The sequence below is a fragment of the Chrysochloris asiatica genome, unplaced genomic scaffold (genome assembly GCF_000296735.1).
Source record: "Chrysochloris asiatica unplaced genomic scaffold, ChrAsi1.0 scaffold00004, whole genome shotgun sequence".
Lineage (NCBI taxonomy): Eukaryota > Metazoa > Chordata > Mammalia > Afrosoricida > Chrysochloridae > Chrysochloris > Chrysochloris asiatica.
The window spans coordinates 15888875-15905468 of record NW_006408522.1 but is presented as its reverse complement, the minus strand read 5'-3'; the positions used below and the strand labels follow the sequence as shown (position 1 = coordinate 15905468).

General features: G+C 40.6%; 1 protein-coding gene and 1 pseudogene across 1 annotated transcript in view; both read right to left on the bottom strand.

Annotated features, from left to right (window-relative positions):
* RFX7 (regulatory factor X, 7) overlaps positions 1–12561 on the bottom strand; it is a 160226-nt gene extending 147665 nt beyond the window's left edge. Inside the window, exon 1 of the mRNA XM_006831618.1 lies at positions 12401–12561. Coding sequence (XP_006831681.1) covers positions 12401–12561 — 161 coding nt within the window. The remainder of the gene's footprint in view (positions 1–12400) is intronic.
* A 247-nt stretch (positions 12562–12808) lies between these two features.
* LOC102842019 overlaps positions 12809–16594 on the bottom strand; it is a 26265-nt pseudogene continuing 22479 nt past the window's right edge.

Below are 16594 nucleotides of genomic sequence, written 5' to 3'. Positions count from 1 at the left end.
ACACCTCACAACATGGGCAAACCTGGAGGACATTACGTGGAGTGAAATTGTTTTTAAGTGGTTCCAACTCATAGTGACCCTGTATAGGGTTTCCAAATAGCTGGTGGGTTTGAACTGCTGACCTAGTGATTCGCAACCCAGTGCTAATCTTACGGCAAGCATCACACCATAAATGAAAATAATCAATCATGAAAAGACAAATATTATATGAGTCCACTGTTGTAAAAAAAAGTTTTCTTAATAAAAGAAACAATAAATGATGGTTACGGGGGAAAGGGAAAGGAAAATTATTTATGGGCTAGAGGGTAGACACATGTTAACATGGATGACAGGGAAAGCCATATACAACAAGAGGGAGGTTGGCAGAAAAAAGATTGAAAACAGTGGGAGACATAAGGAGGAATGCAAAGTGAATAGAGGCAAATACTGTTTTAACTGTAGGTACACGGAGGAGGAGACTGCCATCATTGTAATGAAGCAAAGACTACTGACGACGTGCTCTGTAAACCTTCACTCAATTCACAACAAAAAGTTAATAATAATAATAATAAAGCATTTCCCTAATAATGTGAGATTTTCTCAAGAACTCAACAAAAATATGAAAAGACTAATTACCAACTGAGAGGATATTTTCAGAAACCAAATACCTGGCAAGAATCTAATAACCAAAATATATAATACTTTGACAACAACAAATCTAGTCCTAAAATGGGCATAGGATTTGAAAAGACATTTCACCAAAGAGGAGCCATCTGTAAGGACTGCTGATAGACACTCAAGAGACCCACAGAAGAAATTCTCATGGTCAAATCTTTTAGCCTTCAGAACTGTAACAAAATAAATTTCTGTTCTTTAAAAAGAAAAATCTGACTATTCAATTCCGTATTTAGAGTGCTTACATACATATGCATTAACAGAGCTAATGACTGCAATCAAATCAGTGAAATGATTCACTTATACAATTGAAGCATCTTGTTAAAAATACAGTTCCCGGGGTTTCAGAAGTACCAACTTTACTCTAAATAAGATGTTAACTAAAATGGCACTGTTACCCTAGTAAATGTGTAAAATTTCTTATGTGAAGGTAAATAAAAAAGAATTGATATAAAATTACCAAAACCTTCATGAAACAAAAATTTCAAAATGTGAAGCTAGTTGCTTCTCAGTATAACTTCCATCTAGGTTTATACACTTCTAAAGGTGTTTCTATCTCTGACCTTTTGGGGAGATCTAGGAGTCCTGGTGGGACGCTGTGGGTTAATGTGGCACACTGCAAAGCCGTTTGAACTGCTAGGTCGGTGGTTCAAGCTCACCAGCTGCTCCTCAGAAACCCTATACAGGGTCGCTATGGGTCGGAATCGACTTGACGGCACTTAATAATAACAAGGAGTCCTGGTGTGGTGCTGTGAGTTAATGCGCCAGACTGCAAAGCCATTTGAACTGTGAGGTCAGCAATTCAAGCTCACCAGTTGCTCCTCGAAAACCCTATACAGGGTCGCTATGCGTCGGAACCGACTTGATGGCACTTAATAACAATAACAATTGAGGTCAGTTCAGAAGGCTATGGAGACTACTTTTTGGGGCTCCTAAGGGGTTAACCTTGCTATATATTTTCTCATGGGGCACAGGAGATCACAGAGCTTATTAGGAAGAAATTTTAAGAAAACTAAAGTCTGTACTGGTGAGAAAAGAACAGAAAAGTTGCACCAAGGAATTCTTTCCATCACAACTATGCACCTGCTTCTTCTTGAAGGGTAACAAGAACTGTCCTATGAGAATTTCAATAGGAAACTTTGTCCCCCGCACCACCACTTCAGACTTTTTTTGTTCCCCAAGCTCAAATAACAGTGAAAAGAAGCATGATTTGAGTCCCCTGAGGATGCCAAAATTGCCATTTTGATGTGGTATAAATCTAAGAGTGCAAGGATCTTCACAGAAGGGTTGTTGTTATTATTGTTAAGCGCCCTCGAATCAGTTATGACTCTTAGCGACCCTGTATAGTGTTTCTGAGGAGCAGCTCGCAAGTTTGAACGGCTGACCTTGTGGTTCAAATCGACCTTTCAGTCCAGTGCATTATTCTGTATCACCACACCAGGACTCCAAAAAGAAGGGTTAGAGGGATTGAAGCAATGCCTTTAGAAGTGTAAATGGAGGATATATTGAGAATCAATAGCTTCACATTTTGATATTTTGTTTAATAAAGATTGCTAAAATTTTGTAGCAATACTTTTGACTTAACCTCATAATCACTCTCTGGGCTCCTATGAATTTTATATGTTAGAAAACTATAATGTTCAGTATTTAGTAAAAACTCATTAAAATGTATTCATCATCTCGTGTTTAAATTGTTGGGGAAAATTTAATTTACACAACTCAGATCACTGCTGCCTGGAAATGGAGAATGTTTCATAGAGACAGGGTTCATGAATAGGATCTTCAAGTTAGGTGCTTAAGTCAGCAGAAAAGGGGAAATGTTCTTAAAATAAAAGGACCAACATATGTATAAGCAAAGAACCAAGGGGGTACGAAAGCAAAGAAAAAGCATTCAAACCGAACTAGTCATTTACTACAGTCACCCCTCTGTTCACATCTTATAGCTATTTGGCAGCACAAGGTGATTAAAGCAGAAAAACCAGAGAAGCAAAAAGAATACAAGTAGAAAGGAAAAAAAGCACCACAAATCCAAGTGCTCTCTGTATTGTGTCAATGAAGCCTAGCAACTCTTATCCTTTAAGACAACCAATAGTTCTGATGCCTTGTTTTTACAGAGCTTCAAATATTAAAAATAACTGATTCCATAGAGAAAAGGGGAGGCAAATACGAGGCTGCTTACCATCATTTCTCAGTCCCATGTCCTTGGGAGGTGGGTATGCAAATTCAAATCAGTTTGCTAATTCTGTATTGAAATGACTGTACAGGTATCCTCTATCTGAAAACTTGCTACCCAAACTCAGAAAAAAAATGTTGTTGTTAAATACCATCGAGTCTGTTCAGAAAACACATGGGCTCAGATAAATTTTTTCTTAAGTAAGGCTATTTGGAGTAGCTCTGGTAGCGTAGTGGTTACGAATAACAACAACAAGGCTATTTGGAGATGGTGTTTCACATTGTACCAATTATTGTCTTTCAAAATCCTGAAACATAACAGATTGGAATACCAAGGTGTAAGTCTGACCTCTCACTATCCAAAATCAGGAATCTATTAGAAATTTTAACAGCAAGAACTATTTGTAAGTTTTTAGTTTATTCTCAAATACCTTATCTGTCCACACAACCTTCAAAATATACGTAAGAGGTATTGGAATAAATGTCTGGTAGATGTACTATGGAGTTCTGGTGTGGCGCTGTGGGTTAATGCGCCAGACTGCAAAGCCATTTGAACTGCAAGATCAGCAGTTCAAATTTACCAGCTGCTCCTTGGAAACCCTATACAGGGTCGCTATGGGTCGGAACTGACTCGACAGCACTTAACAACAAGATGTACTATACATAATTAACCCAAATGCACTGTGTTTTTTATTTCCTGGTATATGATCCATGGAATAGTTGGTGTGGAACTGTAGAATAAGGATGGGATTGCTAACCACAAGGTCGGCAGTTCAAATCCATCAGTTGTTCCACAGAAGAAAGATGAGGTTTTCTGCTCCTGTAAAAATGTACAGACTTGGAAACCCTATACAGTGGCGCTTTAAATTGGAACCACCTCAACAGCATTTAACAACAACAACAACAATCTATGAAACAAATCAGAGTAAGTGCTAAAACACACACACTTTATAAAGACTCAAAAACGCAAAATTGTCTTAACATTTTCATTCACATATGTTAAGACTGAATATTATAAACTCTATAATAGCGTAGTGGTTACGAATCGGGCTGCGAACCTTAAGGTCAGCGGTTCGAAACTACCAGCCGCTCCGCGGGAGAAAGATGAGGCTTTCTACTCCCGTAAGGATTTACACCCTCGGAAACCCTGTACAGGGTCGCTATGGGTCGGAACCGACTCGATGGCACTTAACAACAACAACAACATAATATAAACTATAATTATAATACTAATTATCTGAAAGTCAGTCAATAATCAAATACAGTAAGTAAAGTCCTTAAGAGTTTATTTTTCCTTATTTTACCATCTTGCCTAGAGCAAAAAAGTTATTCCTACCTCAAAAAACAGAAGAGAAAGCAACTAAAAGACCTGTGGAGAAGGAGGTGCTGGATAAAAGCATGAGTAAAAAGCATTGTTTCTGTTTTTAAGTGGTCTCTTTTGGTCAATTTATGGAGTAACCATCTTACTATCTTGTTCTTTATAATGGATAAAGTACATTATGTCAGAATTGCTCATTAACCTAGACAAAGAGAAAGGGTTATAAAGTTCAAGTCTACACTAAATTCTTGCGAAAAGAATACATACGTTTCTTATTTATATAATTAAATGTATTATACAAATTCACTAATAATATAAAAAGGTTATATTATTAACTAAAGAAAAAGACTCATGTAATGTGCTTGTAAGTACTTAGCATCTTTATAAACAAAAGCACACAAATATGCCCCTATTGCAACCTCTCAACTAGCAGCTAGTAAACTACCCCCAAAAACAGAGTCTGAAATATTTTTACATAATCAACAATAACTCTTAAAATACTTTCAATGTAATACATGTTCAATAAATATTTGCAGACTGAAGCTCACAAAACAACCCTTGCATAGTGTAACAAGAAATAACACCCAAGCCACAATGACCTGTCATTTCTATCCACTGAAAATATTCTCTGGATTACCTGTGACAAGTTAAATCTGTTATTCTCTCACCCTGCTTTTGGTGTACTTACTTTCTTATTGTAGTCGATATAAATTTAGTAATAGAATCATGTAAATTTAAATGAAAAGAACTTGCAAGGTTACTTAGTACAACCTTTCATTTTAAGATGAAGAAGCTAAGGTCAAACAACAATCTTGACACTTGTCCCTTTCTCTGGTCACAGAGTAAAAGAGAAGTCTTACTGTACATTTTTCATTAGGTTAATCAAACATGTGAATGGGCATTCTTCAAATGCCAGTCTCTAGCACAGTACTTTGTATATAACAAATATTTAGTTGAGTACTTATGTACTATTCTTGTTTAAAGTATTTAAATTTGAGTAAAAGAGAATGTTTATTTTGATTATATGCATTTGTAGTTTTAGTGTGCAACATTATTTTCTAATATAAAAAGCAACTTGATTTAAGTTTTTATTCAAGGCATATTTTTCAAAACAAATAGATATATGTGTCTTTCCTACCAATGCAAAGTTCATTTTCGCCAATGATACCAAAAACTATTAGTGAAGCAGAAAACAAATTAAGTATATACATACCATCATTCAAGACCTTTTCCAATGGAAAGAGCAAATTGGTCTATTATTTATACATATACATATTAATTACATACACTAAACACAGTTGAAAACTGAGGGGCCTGAAACTGCTTAGCCTGTCTCTCTGGCCAATATGGAAACAGCTTCACCAGTTTCAAACCACAGGAAAGGTAATAACTACTTTCTTTCTAAAATCAGAAACAGCTAGTATTGGTCTGGCTACGTTGTCATTGTTGTTAAGTGTTGTAGAGTTGATTCTGACTCATAGCGAGCCTGTATAGGGTTTCTGATGAGCAGCTGATGAGTGTGAACTGCCGACCTTGTGGTTCAAACCAACCTAGAGGTCTGGCTACAGAAGAGCAAAAAGCAGTTTATGGTTTTTTTGTGTGTTTGGCACAGGAAGCTGAACTTAAGGTTGGCAGTATGTCAACCAACCACCCACCCAAAAATATACAAGTTAGTAGGTGTACTGTTCAGTCTGCATTTTAACAGCAACATGAAGATCACAAACTCATGGTTAAAATAATCTCCAAAATTGGACTGCTTTACATGCACTGGACTGCACACCATAAGGTCAGCAGTTCAAATCCACCAGCTGCTCCTCAGAAACCATGTACAGTGTCGCTGAGTTGGAATCAACTCAGCGGTGCTTAACAACAACAACAACACTGGTGTGGTGCTGTAGGATAAGCAATGGACTGCAAGGTTAGCAGTTCAAATCCACTAGCTACTCACCGGAAACTCTATAAAGAGTCGCTATGAGTCAGAACCAATTTGACAGCATTTAATAACAACAACATTTCAATACATGAGTCCTGGTATGGTGCTGTAGGATCTGCACTAGACTGCTAGCCACCAGGTCAGCAGTTCAAACCCACCAGCTACTTCCTGGAAACCCTATACAGGGTCACTATGAGTCAGAAATGACTCCATGGCACTTAACAACAAACAATAATTTCAATACAAGGAACAGTAATTGTTTCTCAGAAAGAGCTAATAAACTGCCTGAACCAGAACCATGGACAAAACTGAGGTGCTGAGTCAGGTTCTGAGCCAAAACTCAAGACTAATTAATGGCATTAATGTTTAAACCAATAGATCACCATATCCTGTTCACTGTAACTAAGCTGGAAATAAGAGAGGATAGGCACTGGACTCCAAGGTTGATTTGAACCGCAAGTTGGTGGTTTCAAACCCACTAACTGCTCCTTGAAAATCCTATAAAGGGTTGCTATGAGTTGCAACTGACTTGATGACACTTAACAGCAACTAACACCAAAATAACCAAAAAAGCAAAATAAAACTGAATTTTAGTTTAAATTAAAATTGAGATCCACATTAAAATGGTACACATACTCATATATAAATTCTACTTTGTTATAAATCTCAAGGATTCAGAAGTTAGTATGTCTCATAGAAGTAGCCCTACTGACAAAGGTTAACATGCTTGGTTCACATCCATCAGCTGCTTTGAGGAAAAAACATTTAGCAATCTGTCCTCATAAGGATTACAGTCTTGGATATCCTATGGGGCAATTCTACTTTGTTCTATGTTGCTGTTGTTAAGTGCCTTCAAGTCGGTTCAGACCCACAGTGACCCTGTACAGGGTTTCCAAGGAGCAGCTGTTGAATTTGAACCGCCGACCTTGCAGTTCAAATGGCTTTCTACAGGGTCACTATAAATCAGATTGACTCAATGGCACACAACATGTCTTACATGTTACAAATGGGCCCAGCACTATTTGTTTTATTGTTGTTGTTGTCAAGTGCCATTAAATCGATTTGGACTCATAGCAACTCTGTATAGGGTTTCTGAGGAGTGGCTGGTAGGTCTGAACTGCCGACCTTTTGGCTATAAGTCCAGTACTTATCCTACAGAGCCACACCACTCAAAAGAATCTGACAGCTTCCCTATTCATTTATTTCTTTGCATACAGTGGGTAGAAACACGGCATATCTTATAAGACTGTTTTAAGAAAAGTTTGATGGGTGAATGCAGGATGATGCACTGGACCGCAACGTCAGCAATTCAAATCCACCAGCCGCTCCTCAGAAACTCTAAACAGGGTTGCTAGGAGTCAGAATTGACTAGATGGTACTATAAAATAAGAGTTACATAATCATAATCATAATTTAATAAAAGGTAATTGGTTAACAATTGATTCTTTCTAAAATCCCTGAATTCGCCTATTGAGTAAATACACTATCAGTCAGAATGTTTTCTACAATATTCTGGGTTTCTTCCGAACTTCTAAGTAAAAGTGTACCACCTATGTTATAGCCTAAATGCAGATATGTTAATCACCATGTAGTATTCTTAAACATAACTAAATCACAAACAGGCAGAAGAGACCACAAATGTAATTTTTTTCTTTCTTTTCTTTTGCACAGAAAAATTTACTCTCTAAAGGTTTCAAATAAAAAGGAAAAGCACAGTAATGTTTTTATCTAAATAAAATAAAATTTCTACTTTATCTTTTAAAATATTTTTACTATGAAAATACTGGGAGGCAATAGGAATGGAAAACTTGTTCTATTATATTTTTGGGTAGCCAAAGAGGATTTATGTAAAATGTCAGTTAAAGAAGTATGAAGTGGTTCAGAGGGTAAGTTGTGGCTTTGTTTTAGGTTGTCTGAGTCTCCGTTTAGAAACAAGGCATGGGCTACTGGTTTTCTTACATGAAAATGTTTATATTAGAATGCTATTCAGAAAATACAACAACATTCTTACAGGATATTCAGTATTAAAACATACCTCTGCAAATGAGTCTCCTTCTGAGTAAGGTATGTAAGTGATTTGAACCTTTGTCTATAGAATGAGAATGAGGACGGTCAAGAGAGTTGCAGACTTGTTAACTGGGCTTGAATTGAAGGTATTCAAAAATATGTTATACAAATATTACAACACTATTGTTGTTGTTAAGTATTGTCAAGTGTGTTCTGACACATAGCAACCCTATATAGGATTTCCAAGGAGCAGCTGGTGGGTTTGAACTGCCAACCTTGTGGTTTACAGTCCAGTGCAGATCCTGCAGTGCCACACCAGGAATCCATCACAACACTAGCAAACTAGTAATATTTTAATTTTTCTAGAATGACCTTAAAAATGTACTATATTATCAACTCTTTAAAAACACTTTCTTATCTCAGCAAATACTATGGTTTCAACTTTGAATATTTATATCTTTTCTTTTCCAAAGGCACATTTAATACTTGAAATTACAATGAGCATACTTTTATCAGACTGAATTTTATACTAATAAACAGAATATATTAATTATGAACTGAGATAATAAATAACTTATTGTTCAGCTAAAGGTCTACATCACATACTATATTTATATATTTATATTTGTAGAGTAGGAGGACAAGTACAGACTTGTTTGCGATCTGCAAGTCCAGTAATTTAGAAACTATGATCAACCAAATGCAAAACTCATTTGATAATTTTTAAATGCCACGTTTCTTATTAATGTAATTAAAAATTCTTAGTAATAGTGGTACCAAAGCATGATTCAGAAAGTAGTACAAAACTGATCCTCTCCTTCCACGTGTTGGTTGTTGTTGTGTGCCACTGAGTCAGTTCCCACTCAGATCGACCCTGTCTAGGTTTTCCGAAAGCAGCTGGTGGGTTTGAACTGTCAATCGTGCGGTTACCATTCCAGTGCTCATGCTACAGCGTCACATCAGGGCTCCTTCAGCAGTGGTGGTGGTGGTGGTGGTGGTGGTGGTGGTGGTGGTGATGGCCATTGAGTCAGTTCCAATTTGCAGCAACCCTGTATAGGGTTTTTGAAGCTGTAAATCTTTCTCCCCAGAGTGACTGGTAGATTCGAACTATTGGCCTTGTGGTTAGCAGCCCGATGTATAACCCACACACTATATCACCAGAACTCCTTCCCTCAACATTGTTGTTGTTGTTATGTGCCGTGGAGTCGTTCCAACTCATAGCAACTCTGTATAGGGTTTCCAAGGCTGTAAATCTTTATGGGAGCAGAAAGCCTCCTCTTTCTCCCGTGGAACAGCTGGTAGTTTCGAACTGCTGACCTTGTGATTCACAGCCCGATTTGTAACCACTACTCTACCAGAGCTCCTTTCCCTCAACATTATCAAGTATTAAATTATCTTAGAAGCCAGGTTGATAAGACTTAGTCACATGGATTTTGGATACGGCATCAGAAAGGACTAGTCCCAAAAGAAGGACATCATGCTTAAAACTGAGGGTCAGTAAAAATGAGGAAGACCCTTAATGAGATGAATTGACACAGTGTCTGCAACAATGGGCTCAAACATAGGAACAAGGGTAAGGATGGCTAAGGAGGACAGGGCAGGGTTTCATTCTATTGTACAGAGGGTCACTAGGAGTTGGATTTGATGTGATGGCACCTAACCACCTCCACCACAACAACAAAATATCCAGGAAAACAATATATTGACTCAAAATACGTGAAATGAGTTGTAGTCTTATCTATTAAAAATTATTTTAATTTAATACAGATATACTGTTGTTGTTGATAACTGCCGTTGAGTTGATTCCGAACCATAGCAACACTGTATAGGGTTTCTAAGGGGGCAGCCAGTGAGCTTGAACTGCCGACCTCGCAGTTAAAACTGACTTTACAGTCCAGTGTATTAACCCACAGCATAACGCCAAGACTTCAACAGATATACTAATTCTTAGGAAAAAATAGCAGTAAAGGAGTTTTCACACTTTAATATATTTTATATAGTCACTGTGTGGGGGGCACTGTGGACCAGCACTGGACTGCAAACCACAAGGTTGGCAGTTCAAACCCACTAGCTGCTCCTCAGAAACCCTATGCAAAGTCTTGGGGTTCAAACCCACCAGCCACTCCTGAGGTATCTATCCTACATAGGGTCGCTAGGAGTTGGAATCGACTAGATGGCACTTAACAACAGTAAGTCTTGGGGAGTAGGAGGTAGAAGGACATATATTAAATATATCCACTAATACTGTGCATTCTCAAGTCTTAAATGTAATATAAATAAATCATTTTTTGCAAATAGGATTTTTAGTGTTGAAAATTAAATTGAAAATTCATGTTCAATATTAAAATATAAATATATAAAATTGCATTATTTGAGGACTAAGATGTCTGTTGCCCATTCACCAGTGTTTCAGAGCAAGTGCCAAAACCTGAAGCCCACTCTACTTCAGTAGTTTTTCTAGGTTAAAGTCACCATATTGATATTGCAATGGGTGACTTTATATAAATATAAATGATCAATGGAAGAATTATTGAATCACATGATATACTAGAAACAGCATATTATTCTTGTTCAGATTCGTCACTCAGTTGCTTATACAGCTCACTCCAGTTTCAGAAATGTAAATGAAAGGTCCATTTCCCTATTGTTCTCATAACACTAAAATATACATTATTAACTTTACCATATGCCTTTCTTAAAGACATAAAAAAACAAGATAATTAATTCAATTTAATGATGATTTCAGAGACACTAAATTCCATTATGTTAATAGGGGGAAAAATTGGCACTCTGATTTTATGGAAACCTTGAAGGTATGCAGGAAACTAAGCATCTATTAAATTATAGCTTTAAAAAAGGAGGTGGGGGAGTGGCCATCTGAAGAATAAAGCGCCCCCCATACACACACACACACACACACACACACAATTTATCTGACCTATTCAAGTTGCCACAACATGACTTGTCAAAGGCAAAAACATTCTCTTATAAAATATTTACACTTCATTTTAAATTTAAAACTGAAAGCCAGACACCAAACTACCAACTACTGTGTAGTATGAAACTATTAAAGCCTGCACTGACCTACTTCATATTAGCATCATGACAACATGGACGCATGCCAAGAAAATAATAAAAATTACTATACAACAAAGCTTAATTTTGCATTAAATTGCCACCATTTAAAAATGCATAAATATGCAATACTAGTTGCTTTAGACTCTGTTCATTTTTAAGGTTGTGATATAAAAGTATTGAGTTTTGAGATCCTAGTAGATTCAATGATGGAGCCCCAAGGTTTCATTTTCAAAATCAGAGCTTTGTTTACATCACATTCAAATTCTGTTTTTTAACTTCTATTAAAAGTAATCTCTTACACCAAATTCTAAATATTGCTTTCCATTTTTAAAACGGTGCTACACTTCTTTAAAATGTCAGTTAAGGAAGAATTCAGCAAAACAATGCATACAAGTTCATGTTCAAAGCGCATTTGCAATGGCTCCAGCAGAGAATGGACTTGACTCGGTGTTTTTAATTATTTAAAGATTGGCATCAGTCTTTAAGAGAGTTCAATTTAATGCTGAAATATTGGAATTTCTCCTAAAAGAAAGTCCAGGAATGCCAAAGGATATTTCAGCTATGGTTTCTAAAAAAAGGCAAGATATTTATTTTGACTCCCCTTTTATAAATTAAAAATATCACTTCATGATACAAAACTACCACCTTAAAATGAAATCTTTTCCTACTAAGAAAAGCCCTTTCTTCACAATTAACGCAAAGCATAATAAGGTGTCTGGATGGGGAATTTTATCTTAGAATAAAGGAGGCAAGAACATCCAGAGCCAGCAGCTAGCCCAACTGAAAGGAAGAGACACATCAGGTTTTGTGCTGCATATTAATATTCTTATGCACAATGTCTGTTTGGTGACCATTCACAACACACTTCTTCCTCCAAGACTACAAAAAGGAGTAAACACATTTTACATTTCCCAGTCCCAAATGCATGCCACCATCATGCAATATGAACTACATCGACATCACTACCTATATTTCTCTTCCACGAGGTTGAAAAACACAAATAACTTGTTTATCTGCTCTCCCCATTGAGGAAGGGGTCAAAGCTTTGGGGGGACTGATGCAAAGTCCCCACACCTCCAAAGGACCTATAAATATGCACTCGACTCTGGAAACCCACATTCAATGAATGCATCAGCCTTCTCCTCCTCCTCCTCCGCTCCCCCGCCCGCCGCCCCCCACCCCCTTTGCAGCAGAAATGTGCCTGGGCTTTTTACCCCAGCGATGGAGGATCCTCTTACCAGATGGAGTTCTTGATCTTGTGTTGCAGCGCGCTGGCCTCTGTCCCTGGCAGCCCGGGCACAAGGGCTGGCAGAGCCACCCCCGAGTTGGGGGCGCTGGGGGAAAGCTGCTGATGGGCATCAGGCTGCTGTGGTGGCGGCTGTTGTTGTTCCTCTGCCATCGCTGCTGGAGGGGTGGGAGGGAGGGAGGGAGGGAAGATGGGGGCGCGGGGAAGGGTGAGGGAAGAGACGGGGAGGGGAGGACGAAGGGGGGGGATGACAAGGAGAAGGGGGAGGGGGAGAGGAGGAGGAGGAGGAAGGAAGCTGGATGAGCTAGGCCTTTACCCCAGGGCTCGAGTGAGTCGCTTTCGCCTGCCGCCTGGGGGACATCACCGGGGAGACCGAGCGGCTTCTCACTGCCCGAGCGCTTCACCGCGGGAGAGGCATGGCGGCGCCCCTCAGCCCCCCGCGCCGCCTCCTCCCGTCAGCGGCCGGGGCTAGAGGGTGAGGAGGGGGCGTCTGAAGACAAGGTGGGGGGGAAAGACTTCCCCCAAAATCCAAGGAGAACGGTTCCTCAGCGTCTGCGCCGCCCAGCCTGCCTTCCTTGCCCCCGGGGCTTTCTACTCCGGGGGCCCAGCGCTGCTGCAGCTCCAGGCTCGGCTCCACGCCACTCCCCACGCCGCCGCCGCTCGCTCCCGGCCCCGCCGCCGCCGCGGCCGCCACTGCCCTGCCAGCCCCGGAGGCAGCCCAGTGCGCGCAGCCGCACTGCGGCCCGGCGCAGAAGGCAAAACACCTACCGCTCCCCCGGGGTGGGGGGGGCGCGTATGAGTGTGTGCGGGTTACAGGCGCTGGCGCTGGGGGCCGGGAGGGGGGCGCACGGGTGCGGGGGGCGGGGGGGCGCGGGAGAGCCAGACCCGGGAAACGCCGCGAGGTGCAAGGAGGAGACTGGCTTAGCTGGTGGAGAGCAGGAAAACGTGGGGGAGGTGCTGGCGAGAGACAGAGAACTTGCTACCGGAGGAGAAAACAAATTTAATAATACTTGGCGTGGCAATGGGATTTTTTTTTTTTTTTTGTATCTTCAAAGCAAATAAAGTGAGCATTTTCCACCACCACTACCATTGTCCCTACCCCCATCCCCGATAAGTGAGGGTTACTTCCTCGCTGAGTAAATAAGGACAACTGAAGCAGGTGAGAGGACAAACTGACTTTCCAAAAGCCCCAAAGAACACCATTAGCATTAACCACCCTATAGGTAATTTGGTCTTGAACGGACATCTCAAGTCAGAAGCTAGGTTGAATGCTTCTGGGTCGGGCATTCAAAGCCCTCCAAATCTGGCCCCACTTTAGCTATCCAATCATAGCTGTCCATCCCCCTGTAAGAACTCCCAGCTCCAATCAGTGAAGTCTCCAAGCCATCCTCAACGCCAGCAGATTCATTCTTCCTTCGTGCCTTTGCTCATGTTGTTCCCCTCCACATCCCACTCCACCCCCTTTCCAGGAATGCCCTCCCTCCTCTATATGGCTCTCACTCCAACCCAGGCTCTAAGGCACAGCTCAAGTCGCTGCTTGTCAGGGTCCCTGGCAGCCAAGGCCCCTGCCTACCTCTGAAAGAACACGTGTAATCCTCACAACATGGAGGCTCAGGTTCCACAACAATCTCCTTCTTTAAGAGCCAGATGAAGCCCTCGATACTGACTTCCCCGCTCCTCTCTTTCTTTCCCATTGAGGCATAACTGATAGCTTTGTCTTCTAAGAATGACTCCCTCCCACAAATAAGCAAGTCTCCTTTAAGAGCAGAAGAATTGACTTTTCTAGGTGGGGCTGATCAGGGAGGCCTAAACTGTCTGGTCTAGAAGACAACAGCCAAGGCCTCTGGCACCAGATGGAACAGCTGCTCAGCTCATGCTGACCTTTCTCTGGGTTGTTGGTGTTATGAGCCCTTTCAGCTTTAACTTTTCTGACAGAGTTTCTATCAGGTTTCTACCTGTCAGATTCTCTGGCCACTTTGCTGATGTGCTTGGACTTTGGGCTATAAGGCCCTGCCACTTGTAGATTCCTTGTTGTTAAGTGCCATCGAGTCCGTTCCGGCCCATAGCGACCCTGTACAGGATTTCCGAGGAGCGGCTGGTAAGCTTGAACCGCTGACCTTGCAGTTCAAACGGCTTTGCGGTCTTGCGCATTAATCCACAGCACCACACCAGGACTCCTTTAGATTCCTAGCAAATGGTAAATCTGATTCACTTGGGCTACCTGGTCTTTGGAGTAGAGTTTGCGTCTTGGCCTAGCACCCTCTTGGTTTGCACCACTATACCCTCAGGCCTGTTCCAGAGACTGCAGACCCAGATTCACACGTGTGTGCTCTGAATATCCATCGCACTCATTGTATTACACAGATTAATATCCTTATTCATAACCTAAGATCACTATTAGAGTCCTAGTGTGTCACTGTAGGATAGACACTGAACCGCTGACCCCAAGGTTGGTATTTCAAATCCACCAGCTATTCTTCCAAAACCCTATATAGGGTGGCTATGAATCAAAACCAACTCGATGACTTTAATAACAACAATAAGGTACTTAATAACAACAACAAGATCACTATTAGCTATTTTGCGGGAACAATAGTTGTTTGTGAAATTCATTTTGCATATGTGCTCCTATGTGCTATGTAGAGTCAGTATTTTTCTGGACTAAATTAAAGGTATGGTGCATGTTGTACAGAGCTTTAAAGAAGAATATAAATAGCTCATTTTTGTTGAGTGCTTTCAGTGTGACAGGCCTAGTACTTTCCATATATTATCATAGTTAAACTTCTCAAGAACTATATAATGTAGGTACTATTATTCTTTTTCTCAAGGTCAGCAGTTAGAAACTACTAGTCATTCCACAGGAGAAAGATGAGACTTGTGCTCCTATAAAGATTTACCGCCTTGGAAACCCTATGCAGAGTCACTGTGAGTCAGAACCTACTCCATGTCACACCACCCCCACCATTATTCTTTCTGGAGCCCTGGTGTGGTGCTGTGGGCTAATACGCTGGACTGCAAAGTTGGTTTGAACCACAAGGTCGGTGGTTCAAGCTCACCAACCACTCCATGGAAATCCTATTCAGGTGGCTAATCCTATTCAGGGTCGGAACCAACTCAACATCACTTAACAACAACAATAATTATTCTTTCTGGAGTACTGGTGTGGTGCTATAGGATAAGCACTGGACTGCTAGCCACAAGGTCAGCAGTTCAAACCTGCCAGCCGCTCCTTGGAAACCCTATACAGGGTCACTGTAAGTTGGAACTAACTCCACAGCACTTTACAACAACATTATTCTTTCTAGGAGTCCCTGAGTGGTATGAACAGTTAAATGCTTGACTCCTAACAGAAAGGTTGGTAGTTCAAATGCACCCAGTGGTGCCTAAGAAAAAAGGCCTGAAAGGACATCATGTTTGGCAAAGTAAGAGGGTCAGTGAAAAAGAGGAAGACTTCCGAGATGGATTGACACAGTGATGGCAACAATGGGCTTAAACATGACAACAATTGTTTGTTCTGTTGTCCATAGCGTTGTTATGAGTCAGAACCAACTTGACAGCGCCAATCAATAACATCTGCTTAAGAAATGTCACAACCATGAACACCTTAGGGAGCATAGTTCTACTCTGAGACATATGAGGTCGCCAAAAGTCGGAAGGGAAATGCTACTAGTATTATTCTTTCTGTTTTACAGATGAAACTGAAGCTGAGAGAGGTTAAATAGCTCTTAAAGTTACCATATTAGTAAGAGAAGGAACCAGGATTAGAGGCTAATTCAGAGTGGATGTTGCCATCGTGTCATGGTGATGTGCCATGGAGGCAGTTCCAACTCATAGCAACCCTGTACAGGGTTTCCAAGGCTGAACTGCAAAATCGGCAGTTCAAGCTCACCAGCTGATCCTTGGAAACTCTATACAGGGTCACTATGGTCGGAATCGACTCGACGACACTAGACAACACCAATAAATCTTTACAGGAGTAGAAAGCCTCATCTTTCTCCCAAGGAACAGCTGAGAGTTTCGAACTGCTTACCATAAGGTTTGCAGCCCGATTCATAACCACTATATTACCAGAGGGCCTGGTTGTGGTGGTGGTTAAGTACCGTGAAGTCAGTTCCGACTCATAGTGACCAAGTACAGGGTTTCCGAGGCTGTAAATCTTTACGCGAGCAGAACGCCTCATCTTTCT